Below are 23,532 nucleotides of genomic sequence, written 5' to 3'. Positions count from 1 at the left end.
TACCAGGTCTGGGCATCTGTCCAGAGGTGGGTCTCACAACCTAAGGCCCAGAGCATGATAGCCCAGTATACCTGTCTCCCTCTCTCTTGCAAGGACCACCCTGTGGGAAGCCCAGCCTTCACCTAGATTGTCTCTCTTCTGCTGGGCCTCTTAGAAGTCAAGAAATTCCTGGGGAGCTTTTATCTTTAGGCTTTCAGCGTATTAAAAATAAAAGATAGCTCACAGCTATAATCCTAGCTACTCAGGAAGCTAAGATCTGAGGATGGAGGTTTACAGCCAGCCTGGGCAGGAAAGTCCAAGAAACTCTTATCTACAATTAACCACCAAAAAGTCAGAAGTGGAATGGTAGAGAATTTGCCTTGAGTGAAAACAAAACAAAAACCTGAGGGCTAGTGCCCCGATCCCAAGTTCAAGCCTCAGCACTGGTACAAAAAACAATAACAACAAAAAAAGTAGCAAAACAAGTTTAAAATGGTTGCACTTTAAGAATGTTCCCATGTAAGAATAAGAACTTTTATCAATACCTCACTTCTGCTCCAACACCTCTAAAACCTCATCAAGAGCTAAGGTCTGAAGTCTAACTTAGATTCCCCAGGAACACAGAGCCTTGGGCATGGGCCTTCTGGAGCAGCAATGCGGGTGGAGACTCTAGCCTACACTTTGTAAGCCAAAGGCCTCTTGTTCCCCAGTTGGCCCAGAGGAAGGCCAGATCCTCAGAACCCAAAGTTCTTACTCTTCTCTCAAGCAGAAGAAACTGATTTATTTCCTCAAGTTCAGCTAGGTTGACCCCCGTTAGTCCTACCTCACAGAACTGACCTGCTGCTGCCTGTCCGTAGGAAGTTGACCCAGCCATGTAACTTTTCCTGATTCTCCTCCCATCTCAGAGCCAGTGGCCTATAATTAGAGAACCCATGGGGATCGATGGCTGCCCTTTTAGTTCAGGCAACTCAGGATCAGAATTCAACAGATAGCACAAACCTAACTATGTAGGACTGAGGAATATGGGAAGGACCATAGGGGATTGGGAAGCTCTGGTACCATTCCCAAGAGGGGGACACTAGGCATAAGGGCATATTTTCCTATTCTTAAATGATGTCCGGTTTTTTGAAAAGTTAAAAATAAGTTTTCCCTGCCAGGCACTGATGGCTCATGCCTATGATCCTAGCTGATATCAGAAGATCAAGGTTTGAAGCCAGCCTGAACAGGAAAGATTGTGAGACTCTTACTTCCAATTAACTACCAAAAAAAACCCCCAAAAGCTGCAAGTAGAACTGTGGTTCCAGTGATAGAGCACTAACCTTGAGCAAAAAAGCTCAAAGAGGGGCTGGGAAGGTGGCTCAGTGGTAGAGCTCTTGCCTTGCATGCATGAGGCCCTGAGTTCGATTCCTCAGCACCACATAAGCAAAAAGAAAAAAGCCGGAAGTGGCGCTGTGGCTCAAGTGGTAGAGCGCTAGCCTTGAGCTGAAGAGCTGAGGGACAGCACCCAGGCCCAGAGTTCAGGCCCTATGACCGGAGCCCCCCCCCCACCCCCCAAAAAAAGCTCAAAGACAGTGCCCAGGCCATGCATTCAAGTCCTAGGACTGGCACACACACACACACACACACACACACACACACAGTCTTCTCAAATCCTTTTAGAGGAGGAAATAAATGAGATGAATATGCATATAAATAAAACAATTTCTTGACTCTAAATGCATCTTTTTCTTACCCAGCACCTGGTCAATGTTTCTGACGAAGACACACATGTGCATATTTTACCCCCACAGACAAAATTCTTTCAAATCAGCTATGAGAAGAAGGTAAGTGTCTTTGGGTCATCCACTGCCATTCCCATAGTGCTCTCTGCTGGGCCGTGCTTTTCTGTCTCTGGCTTGCTGGTTCCAACAGCATCCCACTTACCTTTCAGGAGCACCGCCTCGTCCCTGGCTTGTCTCTCATGATCACTATTACATTTTCTCCAAATGAGTGGCGATACTATTATGATTGCATCCGTGTTCACTGTAAGGTAAGTTTCTTAAAGTTGCTTTTTTTTAAAAATTAAGATTGGGGGAGCGACCCATTTCCTCCCAGGAAGAAAGCAGGATGGGATTACGGGTCAGGGCTAATTCAGTCCAGTGCCAGGTAGTCTCTAAGTAGCTTGTCTGACTGGTGTGGAAGGTACTGGAAGGCCGGTTGCATGCATCCTGACTGGGAAGGTGTTAGGCTGCAGGGAACCTGGGAGACTGCTGCAGGTCTCTCAGAGCCTATGCAAATCCTCCTCATTTCTCCTGTGTTTCTGGGCTTTCATGAGGGCTTTTGTCAAATAGCATCAATGTGCTCCTATAAGGGCCAAGCTAGAACAATAGCATCTGCACATACTGTGATTATAAACACTGGTGACCCCAGATATCAAGAAACACATCTTAAGAATATGACAAACGACTGTTATGTTTTGGAGCTTCATTTAAAAAATCTAAAAATAAAACTCGAATATTTTTTAGAAGAACTATTCAGTACCCAGCAGAATAGGCACCATGTAGAGTAATAGGAACCATTTCCTGTGTCTGGTATTCATGCTGATAATGTGACTTTATATTCATGCAGTACTTTTCACTTTTTAAAGGCTATAATCTTCTGTGTGTGTGTGTGTGTGTGTGTGTGTGTGTGCGTGTGTGTGTGTGTGTGTGTGTGTGTGTGTTATTGATTCAAGGGCTTGAACTCTGTGCTTTGTAGTCTTATTCAGCTTTCTTGCTTATAGCTGGTGCTCTACTTGAGCCATGTCTCGAATTCAACATTTTGTTAGCTAATAAAGTCTTACATACCTTACTGCATGGGCTAGCTTTGAACAGAGATCCTTCAGGTTTTAGCCTCCCAAGTATCTACAATTATAAACCAGAGCCACCATGCCCAGCTCACTTTAATTCTTAAAGATGCCTTTGAGGGAAAGTATGATTATCACCACTTGGCAAAAAAAGAAACAAGACTAAAGAGGTTGAAGGTCTTGCTCAAGGTCATGTAATACGCAGAGCAGGAAATAGGTTTCTGCTGCTTCTTGCCAGCAAATGCTTACTATTCTGAGCTTTGTAGATCCAACAAATGCAGGCTAGTTTCTTTCTCTCTTAGATCACTAAAGAGTGTCTTCTATATCATTTTTAATAGAAGACAATAGTTTATCATCTCTAGCTTCCTTGGGTAATAGTGAACATTGTTTAAATGATATGTACTCAAATTTTTCTACACTTGGCTTATGGTGAAGACAACTCAGTATTTCTAATGTGATCTAAGCACTGAAGTTTCTTACAAAATTGACCAAAAACAACATCAGAAATATAGCATCTGCAAGTTGCTCTTCAGAAATTACAGTTTTCAGAACAACAAACTTAACTCTCTTTCACTCATTAATTTTAGGGAGATGACACCTTGCTTGTTCCTATCCATGCCTATCCAGTCATGAACAACCTGGACTTTCCCACATTTATAAATCTATCAAATGTCCTTCTTGGTGAGAGGTGAGTACTCAAATAGGATGTGCCAAGTTAAGAAAGGCATAAAGACACGAACTTGTGGTTTTTTTCTAGTGGAAATTCACTGTTCCACTTGAAGTGGACTGAAGTTACGGTTACAAAAGGCAAAACAACACAACACAAAGCAAACCGAGTCAAAAATTCAAGAAACTAAATACGCTGGGACATTTAACCAAATGGCACAGGGACTTCTTCAGGCACACTGGGCCTAGAGGTTAAAGTCAGTTTGCAGCAACCCAACTCTCTCCATGTCCAGGGATATTTTTATCTTGTGTTATTTTGAAAAAAAAAATTTAACAGTACTCATCATGAAGCCAAGAGAATTAATAAAACTAGTTTGGAATCAAGAGTGACTGGAAGGCTGAGGAGGCTGGCAGGATTCAAGCAAAAGTCCAGGACTGAGTCTCATTGGACTAGCATGGGCCACATGCCCATCCACTAACCAATCTGCATTGAGGTAAAGGGAAGGTAAAGCCAAATCTCAGATTCTGACCTTATTGCTTGGAAAATGGTTAATGATTTCAATTATATGTTAGTGTGTATCTCATTCTTTGAAGAAACATTCACGAAATGTCTATTACCAAGTATAGTACTATCTGTCTCTAGGTATGTGAGGGACATTGAAACTGAACAGCTGAATCCATATATATGGCCATATCAGTAGTTAAAATATTGAAAAACTCAGTCTGGGCTCTAGAGCAGGATCCTCTCTCAAAAAATTTCGAATTACATCTGTACTATTTATATTTTCCTGGGTTTCCCTTCTCTGCACCCAAGGTACTTGTGATTCATCAGATAAGGAGTTCAAACCAGCAGTTTAGGAGTGGGATAGAGGCATCCATAGAACCTGGCTCCAGCCCTAGCTCCCCTCTGGCCAGTTGCTGTCTGGGAATTGCTGACTGGCTGGCATTTTCGACATCACACAAGGTGAAAAGATGACTAGACAGAGGCTATGGTCCTGAAGGTCTCTGAGTCCAGTAAGAACAGGATCTGTTGTGAATTTGTGAATATGTATGTGTCAGAAACTGAGACATACGTAGGGTTTATGTGAGCCAGAAGAAGAAGCACTCAGCCTTGACTCAGAAATCTGGAGTTCTCACTGTGCAGGAGGTGATATGGGTTTTCCTGAGAGGATCTCATGAGCTATGAAGATCATCTACCAAACCATGAAGCAGCAGAACATCAAGCATGTCTTACAGGTGATGAAGGCCTTTGAAGGGTTTTAAGCCATCAGTAGCTGACAGGCACTAGATAGCTCCTTATACAAGCAGTAGTGTCAACAGGCTTATTAGGTCAAAAGCAGGGTAAGTGAGTTAAAGACTGAATTGTGGTGGGTGTTTTGCAAGACATTAAAAAAGAAATGCTCTGGGCACCTGTGACTCATGCCTCTAATCCTAGGTACTCGGGAGACTGAGATCTGAAGTTAAAGTTCAAAGCTAGACTAGGCAAAAAAAAGTCCATGAGCCTCTTATCTCCAATTAACCACTAAAAAGCTAGAAGTGGAGCTGTGGCTCAAGTGGTAGAACACTGGCCTTCAAAAAAAAATAGTAAAGGACAGGTGTCTAGGCCCTGAGTTCAAGCCCCAATACCCACACAAAAAGAAAAAGTAATAAATAAAAAACAGACTCATTCAGTTTGAAAAAGAAGCAAATGAGGGGCTGGGAAGATGGCTCAGTGGTAGAGCGCTTGCCTTGCATGCCTGAGGCCCTGGGTTCGATTCCTCAGCACCACATAAGTAAAAAGCCGGAAGTGGAGTTGTGGCTCAAGTGGTAGAGTGTTAGCCTTGAGCTGAAGAGCTGAGGGACAGCGCCCAGGCACAGAGTTCAGGCCCCAGACCGGACCCAAAAAAAAAAAAAGAAAAAGAAAAAGAAGCAAATGAACCCTTTTGGTGGTGGTAGAAGCTTATGACCAATGCATATTAGCTACTTTTTTTGAGTACTATCTGTTGTCCTTGAGTGAAACTCCAGTTATACCTGGAGCAGATGTTTTGGCTGAGCTGACTTGCTGTTCTTTTCTTCTCTATCCACACACCTTTCTCAGTGTCTGATTCACCATTCCTGTTTGCTTTCATTCTAAAATGACTCCTAGGGTTGGAGGCATGGCTCAAATGGTAAAGTACTTGCCTAGTATGGGTAAGGCCCTAAGTCCAGTTCTCAGTACACCAAAAACAAGAACAAACGAACACATACACACACACACATACACACACACACATACCACATACCTCCTTAAAAACTAATATGGCCTGGTGCCACCAATGGCTCACACCTATAATCCTTAGCTACTTGGAAAAGAGGAGATTGAAACAATCATGGTTTGAATTTAGCCCCGGCAGACAAATTCTTATGAGCACTTCTGAACCCATAGCTGGGTATAGTGGCAAACTAGGTGTTTGGCTGAGACTGAGAGGATTGCAGTTCTAGACCAGTCTGGGTAGAGAAGCCCTCAAGACTCCATCTTTACAAAGAGAAGCTGGATGTGGTGGCCCATGCTTGTCATCCTAGCAGCTTAAAGTAAGTGGATAACTGCTAGGGTACATGCAGACCAGGAAACATGACCCTACTCAAAAAACAATCAGCAAGAAACAAGGCTTTAGGTGTGGCTCAGTGGTAGAGCACCAGTCTCATAAGTAAGAGGCCTTGAGTTCAGACCTTAGTACCACAAAAGAAAAAAGGATTGTAAAGTGAATAAGAGTATACATTATAATTTTTACACTTTAAAGATAATAACAAAGACTGACTTAAGTCGTAAAACATGATCAGTAGCTTCTCAGTCACCCTTCTGAATGTTGTGATAATTATTCCCCTGAATTTGCTTCAATGGCTTTGACATAGCTCCCCTGACAGCATAGTCTCTAGTCTGGCTAGTTTTTGAACTTTCCACAAATGGAATTGTATAATGTGTAAGTTCTTTGGTAACTTGCTCTTTTCAGACTACATTATATTTTTGTGGTTTGGCCACATACACTTGTAAAGTGTGGTTCACTGCTGTGTAGTGTCCTCTGTGTGAATTTATACTTTGTTTCCTCCCTACCACTGATGGATTGTGGCTTGTTCCTACTCACTGTTGCTATGACAACATTGCTCTTGTCCAAGGCCTCTGGGGCACAAGCTTTGGAATTACACACCCAGCCCTAGTGCGTGAGATTTCTCATTTCCCTACATCATTGCTAACAATGCTATTATCAGCCTATCCCATTTTGTGTGAACTATATTTTTGGCCCCGTGCCTTTTCGTGTTCTTATTTGTTTTCCCCAAAACATTTGAGCAGAACTCTTTCCCAGTAATGTCTCCCTTCCCCTCACAATATGTCCTGGGTTCACCATCTTCCTGTCAGATTTAAGTGGTCTCTACAGGGACTCCAAGAATAGCAAAGATAATTCCCTCTTTGCAGGACCTGTTCAGCATCCATGGTGAGGCTACACAGTTGTTTCCTGCAAGTAGAAAATATAGAAGCGGCGAGGAATAATTTACTTCCTACTTCATTCATTCTTCTTTTTTTTGGCCCACAAATTACCTTCAGCTTGTGTCATAAGCCAGGATTATGAGCTGAGAAAAAAATGGTTTATTAAACTGGAGGGAACAATACACCTTGAAATACAGACATCAATCTTATATTTTTAAAACAAAAACCTGTCACGTCCTCAGGGCCCTTCCCCAAACTATTTTGTATATGGTGCCATTCATTTGTAATCAGCATGGAAATCTCAGTTAAACAGTTTATTTAACTGAGTTATTGTTTATAATGGTATACTATTTTTATTTTTAAAAAATCTTTCAAAAGATAAACACACTACTTTTTTTTTCCTCCAAACATTCTGGCAGCAGGCAATGCCTTCCCAAGATTTTATGCCCTTCACAGAGAGCAATATATAACTGCTCAAGCCTTCAATGCTTATTTAACCCCAGGCTGAGCTAGTAGTACACTAGGTGAGTTCATGAAAGGACTTCTACCTAAAATGTTCCCTATGAGTTCTGGGCCACCATGGGGTTGAAGGTGTCATACGTGTGGGTTGTTTATTTATCATTCATTTTATTCACTCATTTATTGAATGCCTGACATGTAATCATCACAATGTTCTGTCTTAGTTTACCATTTTGTTGCTTTAACAAGCTTCCTATGTCTGTGTGACTTATAAAGAACAGGAGTTTAGCTGGGTGCTGGTGGTCACCCCTGTAATCCTAGCTACTCAGGAGGCTGAGATCTAAGATCATGGTTCAAAAGCAGCCTGGGAAGTCTGTGAGACTTTTATCTCCAATTAACCACCAGAAAACCAGAAGTGGCACTGTGGCTCAAAGTGGTAAAGCTCCAGCTTTGAGCAAAAGAGCACAGGGACATGCCTAGGCCCTGAGTTCAAGTCCCACAACTGACCAAAAACAAAAACAAAACAAAAGAACAGTTTACTTTGGCTTATAGTTCTAGAGGTCAAAAATTAAGGCACCATCCCTCCCCCACAGTGTAACCCCCGCTTTCACTATATTTGATGTCAGTATAACATGTGGAGGAGACGGGGACAAACAAGTCGTTTAAGGATTCAGGTGGACCTGTTGCAACAATGAGAAGTACAAAATGTCATGTCAAAACCAGCTTTACAATGTCGGAGTGGGGGGGGGAGGGGAGGTTTGATTGGGTGGGGGGGAGGGGGGAGGGTGAGAAGGGAGGTGAAGGGTAAACAAAGGAGGAGGCTGCAATGCTTGATAAGAAATGTATGCATTATCCTGCCCATGTAATTGTAACCCCTCTGTACAGTATGTTCTCAAATAAAATAAAATTAAATTAAAAAAATAAAATAAAAGCCCAAAAGATCAAGAGAAACATAAAAAAAAAAAAAAATTAAGGCACCAGCAATGTGAAAGAAATGTAAGTCAAGGGAGCCCTTAGCTTAATCCACTTCCACAAAATTAGTTCAGTCTTCCAAGAGCAAGAATTCTCTAATGACCAAGAGAATTAACCCAGTCCCACAAAAGGTAGCAGTCTCTCACAAACAATCATGTCTTAAAAGCATCATCCCCTGACATCCCAACTCAAATTTCAAACTGAGTTTTGGAGGAAATGAACTAGATTCCAGCCACAGCAAGAACTAGGGGTATCAAGATGATTATGACCTGGTACCATGTCTAGATGGGCAGTTCTCTTCTAACTAGGTGTATTCTGGGACAGATATTCTACCCAGCTTGTGAGAGGTGAGCCAGTCGAGAGGAAGAGGGGAGCTCAAATAAGAGTTCTGGGATAATATGTCTGAGCTGAGTTTTCAGAATGTTTGAAGTGTAGCTAGCAAAGAAAGGTGTGGAGGAGAAGAAGACAGGGGATATTCTAGGCAGAGAAATAGGATAGGTCAAAGCTGGGTGTCGATGGCTCATGCCTGTAATCTTAGTTACTCAGGAAGCTGAAGATCTGAGGACCATGGTTCAAAGCCAGCCCTGGCAGAAAAGTCTGTGAGATTCTTATCTCCAATTAATCACCAGAAAACTGGAAGTGATGCTGTAGCTCAAGTGTTAGAGCACTAGCCTTGAGCTGAAGAGTGCAGGGACAGCACCCAAGCCCAGAGTTCAAGCCCCACAATGAAGGAAGGAAGGAAGGAAGGAAGGAAAGAAAGAAAGAAAGAAAGAAAGAAGGAAGGAAGGAAGGAAGGAAGGAAGGAAGGAAGGAAGGAAGGAAGGAAGGAAGGAAGGAAGGAAGGAAGGAAGGAAGGAATCGCATAGTACAAGGTGGAGATGGGAAATGCCCAGCACATTTGTACCTTTGTAGACTAACTAAGCTTGTGTTCCAGGGGCCATGGCAGGGGAGGTAGGGATACAGTTGAGCTAGAAGGCCTCATAGCTTTGCTGAGAAGTGTTAGCTTTCACCCTTAGGCCACCTCTGCAGCTTCAAGAAGAAAGAGGGCACATTTTACATCTGAGAAACAATGTACATTAACATTTGAGAAACCTCCCTTTGATGACCCTGTGCAGTAGGTTGAGGGGATGGTAACCAGCACTACTGTGACAAGCCTGAGGAGGATTCTGAGGGGCACAGAGAGGTTGCTATTGCCCAGGGTCACACATATATCATGATTGGAATTCAGAGCTGTAGGGGGCTATAAAGATGACATCATTTACCTTCTCATCTTTCCTGTTCACTATAAATTAGCCAGATTGTGATTCTCTGAAAGAGTAGTCTAAAACAGACTGAAACACATTTATACCTTTTCAAAAGTTCTATTAGAGGTCTGAGAATGTGACTTAGGGGTAGAGTACTTGCCTAGCATGCATGGAGCCCTGGGTTCCATTCTTCAGTACCATATACACAGAAAAAGCCGGGAAGTGGTGCTATGTCTCAAGTGGTAGAGTGCTAGCCTTGAGCAGAAGCAGCTCAGGGACAGTGCCTAGACTCTTAAGTTCAAGCCCAGGACTGTCAAAAAAAAAAAAAGAAAGAAAGAAAATAAAGAAAGTTCTATTAGAGCCAGGCACTAGTGGCTCATGTCTGTAATACTAGATATTCAGGAGGCTGAGATCTGAGATCGTTTAAATCTAGCCTGGGAAGGAAAGTCCATGAGACATTCGAATTAACTACCGAAAGTGCCAGATGTGGAGCTGTGGCTCAAATGGTAGAGCACTAGCCTTGAACAGAAAAAGCTAAGAAACTGTCAAGGTCCTGACTTCAAGTTCCAGAACACATTCTCTCTCTCTTTCTCATACACATACACATATACACACACACACACACACACACACACACACACATGCACGCACGCATGCACGCACATGCACTCACACACACAGTAACTTGTATTAGATATAATTTATATATCATAAGGCTCACTAATTCAAGATATACAATCCACTGTTTTTACTATGTATATCTACCACTATAATCAATTGTAGAATATTTTTATTATCCCCCGAAAATATCTCTACCTCACTCTCCATCTCCTGCTCTCCCAACTATTCAATCCCAAACAAACTCTAATTTATTTTCTGTCTTTCGCTAAGTTTCCCTGTTCTGGACAGTTCCTGTAAATGGGATCTTATAAGGTCTTTTGTGACTGACTTTTTCCATTTAGCAGAGTGTTTCAAGAGTCATTCACCTTTAATCAATATTTCATTCTTTTTCATTGATGAATAATATTCCATTTTATGGATATAGCATATTCTATTAATCTGTGTATCACTAGATGGATATTTCTGTTTGTTTGTTTGTTTTTGGGTCCGGTTGTGAGGCTTGACTCTGGGCCTGGGCGCTGTCCCTCAGCTCTTCAGCTCAAGGCTAGCGCTCTACCATTTGAGCCACAGTGTAGATGGATATTTCTGTTTCTTCTACTTGGGGGCTGTTAGGAATGCTGTTGCCATGAACATTTGTAGCTATAATTTTGTCTGGAGGTATGTTTGCATTTTTCATTGGATATATTCCTAGTAGTAAAATTGCTCATTCATAAGATAACTTGTATTTAACATTTTGAGAAACTACTAGTGTGGGAAATGTATGAGATCTCCAATGGCACATAATTCTTAAACTTCTAAGTAAAGAAACCATTTTTACAGCCGAAACAATAACAAAAAAATCCCCCTCTACATGGTGAAGAAATGCAAAGCTGATAGAGAAATAGAAATTCAGCAAAAGGTGAATTTAGAAGAATATTTTCCCCTTTACATGTTCAGTTTCCTTGGACGAAAACATCAGAAGCTGTTGGACCTGTGTATAATATTACTACTTTTGCTTCCCTTCCATGGGTTGTTTTTGGGAGAAGCAGCTGTGGGCTGGGGCGTCTTTGAGCAATGGACAACATTTCCATCCATCTACAAGGTCATGTAGCAGACTGCTTTGCGTTCATCAAGCACATTTTTCAGCAGCTGGATCTGGTGCTTATAAATTTTTCATATTGAGATAAAATGCCGTATGGACCTTTGCCAACTACCTATAAACAACTTTGGTAGCTTAAGATCTGCTGAAGAGTACTCTGACAGTGTCTGTAAATAAGGAAAGCTTGCATTCCAATTCCTGTTCAAATTCTCCAAGTCGAAGAGGCCATGGGGACTTGAAGCTCCCCTCCCTTTCTGTTGGCTGGAGCCACTTTGTAACTAGATAAACCTAACCACCCTGACTTGTGAAAATCAGTGATCACTCAATACCTCTAAGAGTATGGTAGATAAGATTCAGTGTTATCCTTCGATGTACACAAGGAAATACAATCATGCTTACATTAGACACAAAACTTTTATATCATTCCAACCTCGTGGTTCTGAAAAGATTTATTCACTCTGTAATTCCTGCATCTGTGTCTTTCTGGTACCAAGTAAACAGAACTGGAAGCAAAGCAGCCATTAACCATTCTTCTAACAACCAATCTTCCTTTGCAGCAAGCTGACTCAGATGACCAGTTGGCTAGTGTGCTATAGACAAGTTCCTGTAAAAGTCACCCAGTAAAGGAAGGATGGAAAACCAGGATACAATCCATTCTGGAAATGGATTGATGGGCAAGGCAGCCTTGGGCTGCTGCAGCAAACAGACCCCAGGCACAGCTCAAGACAGCAGAGACTCCACAAACTCCACAAGGCCTGACAGCCTTGTTCCAAAGCCAGTAGACTACAGTTTCTAGGATGTTGAAGTCACAGGCTTAGGAACTTACTGGTGGTCTTTTTTGTTTTTTGGTCCAGTCGTGGGGCCTGAACTCTGGGCCTGGGCGCTGTCCCTCAGCTCTTCAGCTCAAGGCTAGCACTCTACCACTTGAGTCACAGTGCCACTTCTGGCTTTTTTTCTTTTTGCTTATGTGGTGCTGAGGAATCGAACCCAGGGCCTCAGGCATGCAAGGCAAGCACTCTACCACTGAGCCACCTTCCTGGCCCGTGGTGGTCTTTCTTAGGAGAGAGACTCACGGTTCATTTGAAAAGTATAGAGTATGGACTGGGAAAGTAGCTCAGTGGTAGAGTGCTTGCTTCGCATGCATGAGGCCCTGGGTTTGATTCCTCAGCACCACATAAGCAGAAAAAGCCAGAAGTGGTGCTGTGGCTCAAGTGGTAGCGCACTAGCCTTGAGCTGAAGAGCTGAGGGACAGTGCCCAGGCCCAGAGTTCAGGCCCCATGACCAACAGAGAGAGAGAGAGAGACAGAGAGACAGAGAGAGAGAGAAAGAGTATGTGTGTATAGAGTAACCAGGATCAGACTAGTATGCTTTAATCTTGGCTTTTACAGCATCTAGGCCACATGGTAACATGCATACCAGAACTAACACTTCCAGGGAAGTTGGGGGTGAGGGTATGCCCAGCACAGGTGGAAACCAAACCAAGACTCACACTGTCCAACACTGAACCAGTTGCAGTGAAGCCAGAATGCAGGCATTTGGAGAAGATGGACAAACTGCTCTTCAGGAGGAGTTCCTTTAAAAAAAAAACTTTATTGTTGTTATAAAAGTGATATACAGAGAGATTATAGCTACACAAATCAGTTAATGAGTACATTTCCTTTTGTCCAGTGTCATCCCTCCCAGTCCCTCCCTCCCAGCTCCACCAGTTGTATAGTTTGCTTTCAACAATGTCCAATGAGCCCCGCTACTGCACCTTTTCACCCTTTTTCCCTTGGGCTCCCTGCCCCCCACAAAAGACAGACAAGCAAATAAACCATACAGAAAGAAAAGAAAACAGAAACAGCAACAAGAAAAGAACTCTTGTTTCCATTTCTTGGAGTTCGTTTTGACATATATATTATTTTATATGATCAGAGGCACACAGGGATTGTGCCTTTGTATTTCTGCTCTAAGTGTCTTCTTTTGGTCTCACGGTGTGTGAATGTCTAGAGGCTTGTATAATTTATCATAACCCTGTGCACTTTAGATCTAACTTCTGCATATGAGAGAAAACATGCTCCTTTTGGCTCTCTAAGCTTGGCTTACCTCACTTAACATGATTTGTTCTAGGCCCATCCATTTCCCTGAGAATGACATAATATTATTCTTTCTAATGGCTGTGTAAAATTCCATTGTGTACTAAATACCACATTTTTTGGATCCACTCATCTATTGTAGGGTATCTGGGCTGCTTCCATATCTTGGCTATTGGGAATAGTGCGCCAGTGAAGGAGGAGTTTCTGAAGGCCTCCCTATTTGAAAAGATTTTTTAAAAATTACATTTTCATGTTCTTCACTCATATTGGTACATTGGCTTGAACCCAGGGCCTTATACTTACTCAGCTTTCTTGCTTGGCTGATTCTGCCACTTGAACCATGTCTCCAGCCTGGCTTTTTGTTAGTTATTTTGGAACTCGAATCAGACTTTTCTGCTCTGGCTGTCCACAAACTATGATTCTCCAAATTTCACCTTCCTTGTATATTTAAGGTTACAGACAAAAGCCACCAATGCCTGGCTGAAGATTCTTTTTGTGTTCCAAATTTCAAAGTTGATTCAGGAAGCAGCAGCATTTTATGAATCAATCTTAACAAGAGTGACTTAAGCTTATGGACAAACATTCTCTATCTACTCCCAACCCGGGTCTATGGAACAGCACTGACCTTGTTATCCAATATTGTTATATAACCTCTGTCCCTTAACAGCAGCTTGTATTACACAGTATGAACAATTTTCCTAAATTTTCTTAATTTAATATTCTTTTGTCCAGCAAGTATCAGTCTATTCATCCTGACCCAGCCTTCACTTACAATTTTAGACAGAAAAGAAAATCTCCTAACCTGTAAAGTATACAGTTGAATATAAGTAATAGTGGCAGGGCATAAATGGTTCTCTCTTTCATTTAGAAAAAATGGATACCAACATGAGCTAGCCAACAAAGAGAACATTGGATAGATACTTGGGTTAGCTTTTATTATTTTTGTGGGTATATGTGTGCTGGTTGGTACCTGGACTTGAACTCAAGGCTTTGCACTCTTTCTCAACTTTTTCACTCATGGCTAGTGCACTATTTGAGATACAGCTCCAGTTTGATCTCTTTTTTTTTTTTTTTTTTTTTTTTGAGGCTTGAACCCTGGGACTAGGAGCTGTCCCTGAGTTTTTGTGCTCAAGGTTAACAGTCTACCACTTGGGTCACTGCTCTACTTCTGGTTGTTTTTTTTTTTTTTTTCTGTGATTAGTTGGAGATAAGAGTCTCATAGACTTTCTGCCTGGACTAGCTTTGAACAGTGGTCCTCAGATCTCATCTTCCTACATAGCTAGGATTTATAAACCACTGATACTCAGCTAGCTTTTATTCTTTTTTGTCTTTGTCACAACATTCCTAACTTTTGGCTTCAGAAGAAATCCAGGAGAAGACTGAAGAACCAAAATAAAGAAAGGAATTGTTGACGGTATAAAAGCCTAGCTAGGTGTTAAAAGAAGAACATATTCTACTTTTGAGTTATTCTAGTTTATGTAAGTTCTCTCATATATGTATACATGTGAATATGTATATATGTATATAGAGAGACACATTTATGCACATATACATATATATGCACAAAAACACATGCACACACATATATGTACTAAGCAATAGCAAACTTTACACTACCATCAGAAAAAATGCCCATGAATGAATTCTAATTGTAATGTTTATTAATACAATGTAAGGCTAGGTGTGGTGACTTACATCAGTAATCCCAGCTACTTCAGAAGTGGAGAGTGGAAGAAATTTGATTTGGGGCCAACTGGAGAAAAAAATTAGAGATTCTATATCAATCCATAACCCAGATGTGTGGTGCCTTTCATTCCAGCTACTCCCATAGTAGGAGGATCTCAGTCCAAGGTTAGCTATGCAAAAACTTGAGGCCCTATCTGAAAAACAACTAAAGCAAAAAAGGGCTGGGGTATGGTTTAAAAGGTAGTGGGGTTTTTTGTTTGTTTTTTCAGGGTTCTTTTGTTTTTTGTTTACTGTTTTTGTGCTGGTCCTGGGGCTTGGAACTCAGGACCTGGTTTTTTTTTGCTCAAGACTACCCTCCCACCACTGAGCCATAGTTCCAGTCCAGATTTTTTGGTAGTTAATTGGAGATAAGGGTAGTTAATTAGAGACAAGGGTCTCACAGAGTTTCCCACCCAGGCTGACTGTGATCTTCAGATCTCAGCCTCCTGAGTAGCTAGGACTACAGGTGTAAGCCACCGGCACCAGGCGTGGTAGTATCTTTGCCTAGCAAGTACAGGGTCCTGAGTTCAAACCCTAGTACTACAAAAAGGTCCAAAAGGTAAGGAATGTCAGTGTGTACCCAAAGTACATCCCTAGGAGTGCAAAAGGAAGCTTTGTGGCTGGCTTTTGATCCTGGAAAGTCCCCCTACATTAAGACTTTTTGGTGGCCCCACTTGCTTGGCTAACATAGCTGTTATTCCCCCTCAGAGTGCACTTACAGCCATCTCCCCCTCCCCCATACTACTGCTGCTAGATTGGTGGTACCTCCACACACATACACACAGATGCACACATACACAGTGTGCTTCACTTAATACTTGTCAGAATATTCAGAATGACATAACTAGCCATCAGTCAACACAATTGTGACTATAATTTCTTAAACAGATGTTTTCTATTAAATAGGCTCCCAATTTCTCACCCCAGATTCTTGCATACTACAATTTCAAATGTATTTTGAATTTAAATTGCTTTGCTTTGAAAAAAAATATTGTATTCCACCAGAGTGAGCTTTTTGTTGTAATAACAGATGGTAGGCAAGCCACAGGAGGTGGTGGGAAGGAGTGGCAGGCTGGCACTGGTTCCCGACTGTGTGCTGGGCCACATGCTGTCGTGATCTCTGTAGCTGAGAGGAAGTGTGGTTTGAATGTAGTCAGCATGTGGTTTCTTTTACCCCCATTCTAGAAGCAGCAGCAGCTGTCAGTAGCATATAGTGTGGCCTGGAATCTTACCCCCAGCAAGGGCTGTGTTTGTCTCAACATAAAAGCACTGGGACTGCAGAAGGTCTTTATCTGGCCCTTAATCACCTTGTGCTGGCTGCCAGCCCTGCCGCCAGCTCCTCCTGCGCTTTGGGCTCCAGCCATAGGCCCTGCTTCCCCTCCCTGCTTGCGAGTCACCCAAGAATTTCATTCTTTATCCCATCATCCTACCCTGGAGAGAACCATGAACAGTCAGTTCCTATTGAATGAGATATTTTTATTAATATTCTCCTGTTAAGTGATATTACTATTCAAGATTTTTTGTATTTCAATATTCTATTTTTTTTTAATTTCTGTCAGTCGTGGGGCTTGAACTCTAGGCCTATGTGCTGTCCCCTCAGCTCTTTAGCTCAAGGCTAGTGCTCTACCATTTGAGCCATAGCACCACTTCAAGTTTTCTGATGATTATTAGAGATAAGAGTTTCACAGACTTTCCTGCCCAGTCTGGCTTTGAACCGTGATCCTCAGATCTCAGCCTCTTGAGAAGCTAGGATGACAGGCATGAGCCACCAGTGCCCAGCTCAAAATGGTAATTTTTTTTGCCAGTACTGGTTTTTTGTTTTTTGTTGTTTTTTTTTAAACTCAGGGCCTAGGCACTGTCCCTGAGCTTCTTTGGCTCAAAGCTAGCACTACCACTTGAGCCACAGCACTTCTGGCCTTTTCTATGTATGTGGTACTAAGGAACCGAACCCTGGGCTTCATGTATGCTAGGCAAGCACTCTACACTAGGCCACATTCCCAGCCGCAAGATGGTAAATTTTTAGAGAGTGGATTTTGTTTGGGGTTTGGTGATAAGACCTTGCATGCATGTTAAGCATATGGTCTACCACTTGGCTATATCCCTAGCCCTAAAGGAGTCATTTTGAAGCATGAACAGACTACACATTACCTCCACAGATGACAGATGTCATGGCACCTGCTCTTCTTTTTCTGAATTTAGCAACTGTCTCACCCCCAGAGTAATGCCTTAGCTACTTCTACAAACTATAGGAGGTCACCTCCTTAGAGTCAGGTTGTTCATAGTGTTGTCTCTAGCATCCTCCTTTTCCCAAACTCCTGGGCCAGCAGATGGGGCAACTTTACCAATTAATAAGCAAAGAAGAAGTTGAACTCAGCAAAGAAGGAGCTCTACAGCCAACCTACCTGAGCTTCAATTCCCTTTGCTTCTAATATTGATCTAAGCTTAGTCTGCAGTGTGGGTACTGTTTCCTAGCTATAAAAATAATTAAATGCTTATTGTTTGAGAAATTCCTTATATACATTTTTTTCTTGCTTGGCAGTACTTAGGACCTTGTGGCTTGCACTTGAGCCACACCTCCAGCGCTTTTTTTGCTTTACTTATTTTTCAGATATGGTCTTGAAAATTTGCCTGGGGTCAGCTTTAAATTATGTTCTTTCTACCTATGGCCTTCCATGTAGCTGGGTCCACAGGCAAATACAACAGCACCCAGCTCATTGGTTGAGATGGAGACTGGCTAACCTTGCCTTAACTGGTCTCGAACTGTGGTCCTTTCAATCTCTCCAGCATAGTTTGGGTTACAGGAATGCCCCATTGTGCCTGGCTTCATTTTTACCTTTATTTGACTAGTTATTGTGGAGCATGAGCTTACCTTGCTTCTGGATTGTGGTATCAATCCTAGTGAAATAAATTGTGTCTTTGAAAACAAGATAAGCAACATAGGAAAGTTCAAAAGTGCATAAATGATCTTAGATAAAAGAGCATTCTTTGAAATTTGAAACATAAAATACCTTCAGTTTCTCATATATTTTGAAATTATTACCTATTTGTTTGAATGGGAGAAAGTCTAACTTACCAGGCAATTAATAGTGCCTCATTTCCTTCCATTATTTTAAGTTATATTGTGAAGCTAGAAGTTTATATATAAAGGCTAAATATAAATAATTGGCCAGCTCTCAAACTTCTTTCTTTTTCTGTGTATGTATGGCAGAGCTTGAGAGGAAGTTATCAATATATAGGAAAAAGTTTGAGGATTTGTCTCATCTCCTAGCTACTCTGGGAAATTTCTACCATGTTATCATACTATAGTTCTGACTACTCAGGAGGTTGATGAGTGGGAGGATCACAGTTGGAGGCCAGCCCAGGCAGGAAAGTTTATGAGACCCTCTCTCAAATCTAACTGGTAAAAAATAGGAGATCCAAACAACAAACATTTCTCACAGCCCTGTAAGCCATGATGCCAACATGGTGAGATCTGGGCTTCTCCCAGATGGGGAGAAACTGGTGGAGGAGGAGTATTCTGACCCTTCTTACTTTTAAAAAGAAACTAATTCCACTGGGTGGGGGAAGCAGGCACTCTTATGGCCTCATCTAAACCTATCTGAGCCCTACTCCTCTCATGGGAATCAGAGCTTTACCTTGTATGGGGAAGACAGCAGTCCAAAACAGGATCTTACAGGATCTTATCCTGTTTGTTAATGAAAGGAGAAACTTTCCAGAAAGGTCAACAGATAAAGCACTGAAGGATGAGAAGAGGTGAAGAGAGAGTTCTGTATGACATACAGGGAGCTGCCCTTTAACGTTGGGGATAAAAGTAATATGGCACCTGCTATACCATATTATATCTCCAGTAGATTAGCTCAGACTCTAGCTTTAAATTTCTGGCTTTAAATCACACCTCACCACTTACCAGTTGTGACTTTGGACCTCCCTGTATGTCAGTTTTTCTTTTTTTTTGGGGGGGGGGGAATCCGGTCGTGGGGCCTGAACTCTGGGCCTGCGCGCTGTCCCTCAGCTCTTCAGCTCAAAGCTAGTGCTCTACCACTTGAGCCACAACACCACTTCCAGCTTTTTTCTTTTTGCTTATGTGGTGCTGAGGAATCGAACCCAGAGCCTCAGGCATGCATGGCAAGCGCTTTACCACTGAACTACCTTCCCAGCCCAGTTTTTCTATAAAAGGGGATGATAATGGTACTTACCTCACAAGGTCAAGAGGGTTACATATGCACTATGTATCAAGTAGTGCAAGGCTGAGACATATTAAGAACTACTGTAAAAATAAACAAAAAAACTTCAAAATAGCCAAATTAAGATACTAAATAGAAATAGATGAAGTTATCATTGACTGAAGGAAAGATGGGATGAAAGAGAGAATGCTCTTGGTCTACATTTTTTGTAATAAACCACCCTAAAACTAGTAGCTTAGAAAAACAACAATCAAGCTGGGCATCAGTGGCTCACACTATAATACTAGCTACTCAGGAGGCTGAAATCTGAAGATAAAGGTTCAAAGCTAACTTCCACAGGAACTCCAAGAGACACTTATCTGCAGGTAACTACCATAAAAGCCAGAAGTGGCAATGTGGATCAAGTGATAGACTGCTATCCTTGAGCAAAAAAGCAGAGGGACAGTGATCAGATTCTAAGTTCAAACCCCAGGGCTGGTATAAAACAAAAACACAAAAAGAAAAATAAAACAACAATCACTGATTTTGCTCATGTGTTTACAACTTGGGTGTTGCTTGATGGGGAAAGCTCATTTTCTGCACTTTGTAGAGTCAGATGAGTTCTGCTCAAAATGGTACCCTCATATGCTGGCTACTATTCAGAAGTTCAGTTGGTCTGAGGCCAAGAACCTTGGTTCTCTCCTGGTAAGGTCTCCACAGGCTGTTTGAGCTTCCTTACAACATGGTGATTATGTGCTACAGTGAGTATATCCAAAAGGAAGTGAAAAGTTCCAGTTCTTAGGCCTTGGCCTTAAGAAACAGGCACACTGTCATTCCCTCTGTATTGTATGAGTTAAGTAGTGCTGAACAGAATTCAGAATCTAGGGAAGGGAAGTTAAATTGTACCTCTCAATGGAGAGATATGAGAGTTTATAAACTTGTTTGAAAACTCTTGCAATGTGCAACCCCAAAGATTGTCTAGACTCTGGATTGTTTCAGGAGTCTTCCATACTTTTGGAAGAAGATGACAATATGTGGATAGTCACTGTTGCTACATCTTTTGATCTGTGAATGGTTCCCACATCTATGAGCAGTTGACAGAAGAAAAGTACTTGAAAATTGACTTAGCCCTCCAGTAAGATTGTTAGTTCCAGGCTTCAGTTGGCATCCATAATGTGCCATAATTGTCTGTGCAGTGGGTCATCTTACTCATACTTCTCTGTAGAAAAACTTCCCTTTGTCTTGGTGGTATCCCCCTCAAGTTTTATGCAAACATAATAACTTCCGATTAATTCCCAGTGGTTTATGAACATCATCTTCCAATAGCTAATATTTGCCATGCTTATTGTCCCTAACCTTCAATTCTACAGAAAAGGAACGAAATTCTATTATGATGAGGTGGCTTGTCTGTTCTGCTCATTAGACATTGAAAGCATTGAATTAGAGCATATATTTATTTGATTTCAAGTTCTCTTCAATAGATCACAGAGCTTTTATTCTCTAAAAACAGAGAAGGAACAAGAAATAAATTTGAATTTGTTTTCTTATGTTTACTTTCTGAAGGTAAATTTATGCACTGTTCTATTAGTTATCAATTTGTACATGATCATAATATAAAACCTTACTGTTTAGAAGATTTGGGTTGGCTTTATTTCATTCAAAAATAGGGAATAATTCTTTAAAAGTACTTTTATCTATTTTTGTATACAGCATGCAATGATGCTTAACAGCATTATTGATGTTTAATAAAGTAACAGGGGTACAAGTTGTGTTGCCTCCAAAAGTACTAACTTCTACTTGCTCTCATGTTGCCTATTGTCTGCTTTTCATAAAGTTTAGAACTTTAATTTCAATTCCTATTGCTTCTGAAGAATCACAGGTCTGTTTTTTTGTTTGAATTTTTTGTGCCAGTATTGTGGCTTGAATTCAGAACTTGGGTGCTGTCTCTTAGCTTTTTCACTCAAGTCTGGCACTCTACCACTTGAACCACATCTATACTTCCGACTTTTTACTGGTTAATTAGAGATAAGACTTTCAAGGACTTTCCTTCCAGGGCTGGCTTTGAACTGCGATCTTCAGATCTCAGCCTCCTGAGTAGTTAGGATTACAGAAGCCACTGGCTTCTGGCTATATTTAATAGTATTTAGCAGTGGGAATTCAGTTGAAATCTTTTTAATTCTAGTCAGATCTTAGTACAATGAAAAACTAAAACTAAGGTTTCTATCACCTAAACTTCCCTGATCAGAATTAATCTAGAGTGTCCTGATATGGTCCACACTGGGTTGACATCATGACAGGAACAGCAGCAAGGACAAGACTAGCTGTCCCACTGCAATCCACAGAGCTCATACTTTTGTATTTCCTCCCAGATGGTGGCACTTGGAATTTGGACCCTTAAGGAATTGTTTGTTTTTCCAGACTGGCTAGTGCATTGAGAACTTGGCCTCTTATAATCACCATTAAACAAATATCTTGATGCCATTTTACTAAGCATTATCAGTTAGAAAGTTCATTGGAAACTGGGTGTTTATCACCAATGAGTAAAAGCCCTGAGTAGGTTTGTTAGATTTTTTTTTTCTTTTTGGATTGCTTGTTTTGCTTCAGTTCAGTTCAGGAAAATGCAACCATGCACCTTTCTGTAGAGGAACCTTGAGCACCAGATGTACCTTGCTGGGACAGCCCTGATCAGATCCCTAGGGCACTGATCCAATGGCCACACAGCCCAGTCACTGTGAATGCCCAGCCTAATCTTCAGAGACCGTGTAAGCACAGTTTCATGCCTAACATTGACCATTATCCAAGGCCTACGGTCACCTCCATGGGCCCAGGGAGCTCGTGTGCTCTGCAGTTGCCATTCCAGCTTTCTCTCCCAGCTTCAGTGGAACAGCGGATGCTCACTGGGAACTGAATGTCTGATAGGTTGAATCTTGAAAATATAATGGCCTTTGTATATTTTGTTTAGCTCAATTAGGAAGGCTCCCAGAGAGTTGTGCTTGACTGGAGACCTCTAACAGAGCTTATTTTAGGACTAGACTTAAGGGAAAACCTACTTGGGTGCATCCCATGTGTATTGAAGAAAAGACTCTGACCCTTTCCAGAGTTTGTATCAGAACTGTAGGGCCCTTAGGAAGTGTGAGTGGACCTATCCCCTTCTGGGGCTCTTATGCCCTTTCCAGACAGCTATCATTTCATACAGCTATCATTTCATCATAGCTAAAAGATCATTTTGAAAATAAACACAACTGGTCAGGTGCTAGTAGCTCACACCTGTAATCCTAGCTACTCAGAAGAATGATATCTGAGGATCGTGGTTTGAAGCCAGCCCAGAGAAGAAACTCCTTGAGATTCTTATCTCCAATAAAATACTCAAAAAAGCCAGAAGTGGTGCTGTGGCTCAAGTGGTAGAACTCTCGCCTTGAGCACAAAGAAGCTCAGAGACAATACCCAGGCCCTGAGTTCAAGCCCCAGGACTGACAAAAAAAGAAGGAGGAGGAGAAGGAGGTGGTGGAGGAAAACAAAACACCATTGAAAATTAATTAGAAAAAGGACATTGACTGGTAGGCATCAAGTGATCTCTGCATTCAGAGTACATGTCTGTCAGGCCCATTAGTGACATCTGGTCAGGATGAAGCAGAGTTGAAACTGTACAGCATCTCTTCTACCCAGATACCTAGTAGTGACAAATAAGCTATAAAAGACACCTCCAGAGACATGAATGCAAGCTCAGAAATAAGATACACAACTCTAGGAGCCAGGTTATGAAGTAGGTAGTTGGGAGTCTTGGGTCACTCTCATGGTGACAGGGAGGTCATGTGTCCTATTAAGTCAGGGAATCAGCACCTTGCCTGCTTCTTGAAGCCAGGGGAAGACTGAGGTGTTCTTACTTCGCACTTCCATGAGAGAAAGCTGGCAAACCTCAGCTGACCTGTGTCCAGGCCAGGATTTTGTACTCAGCATAGACAGGGAAAGCGGAGGGCATGATAATCATCTTATGAAGGGTGGTAAGCCTGGCTGCCTGCTGACCCAGTGACTGAAGGCTAGGGGCCTGAAAATAGTTGGAACCCTGGTTGGAACTCTGATATACAGTCATAGAACTGAATACAAATCAAATCCGTGCTGGGCACCAGTAGCTTACTGCATTTAATCCTTTGTTTATTATTTAATTTTATTGTCAAGGATATACAGAGGGGTTACAGTTGCTTAGGTAAGGTAGTAAGTATATTTCTTATCTGCATTTATCAGAAAACCAGAAGTGTCATTGTGGTTCAAAGTGCTAGAGCACTA

The 23,532-nt window shown here is 41.7% G+C and overlaps 1 protein-coding gene across 1 annotated transcript in view; it reads left to right on the top strand.

The window, feature by feature from the left end:
* The window catches only part of Cfap221 (cilia and flagella associated protein 221), a 94,101-nt gene that overhangs the window by 16,259 nt on the left and 54,310 nt on the right, over nt 1-23,532 (top strand). The window contains exons 4-6 of the mRNA XM_042685135.1: nt 1,716-1,802; nt 1,910-2,008; nt 3,391-3,491. Coding sequence (XP_042541069.1) covers nt 1,716-1,802; nt 1,910-2,008; nt 3,391-3,491 — 287 coding nt within the window. The remainder of the gene's footprint in view (nt 1-1,715; nt 1,803-1,909; nt 2,009-3,390; nt 3,492-23,532) is intronic.

The sequence above is a fragment of the Dipodomys spectabilis genome, unplaced genomic scaffold, assembly GCF_019054845.1.
Source record: "Dipodomys spectabilis isolate Male_0828 unplaced genomic scaffold, ASM1905484v1 ptg000094l, whole genome shotgun sequence".
Classification (NCBI taxonomy): Eukaryota; Metazoa; Chordata; class Mammalia; order Rodentia; family Heteromyidae; genus Dipodomys; species Dipodomys spectabilis.
Note: the sequence above shows the minus strand (reverse complement) of the source record. Positions and strands in the feature narration are given on the sequence as shown.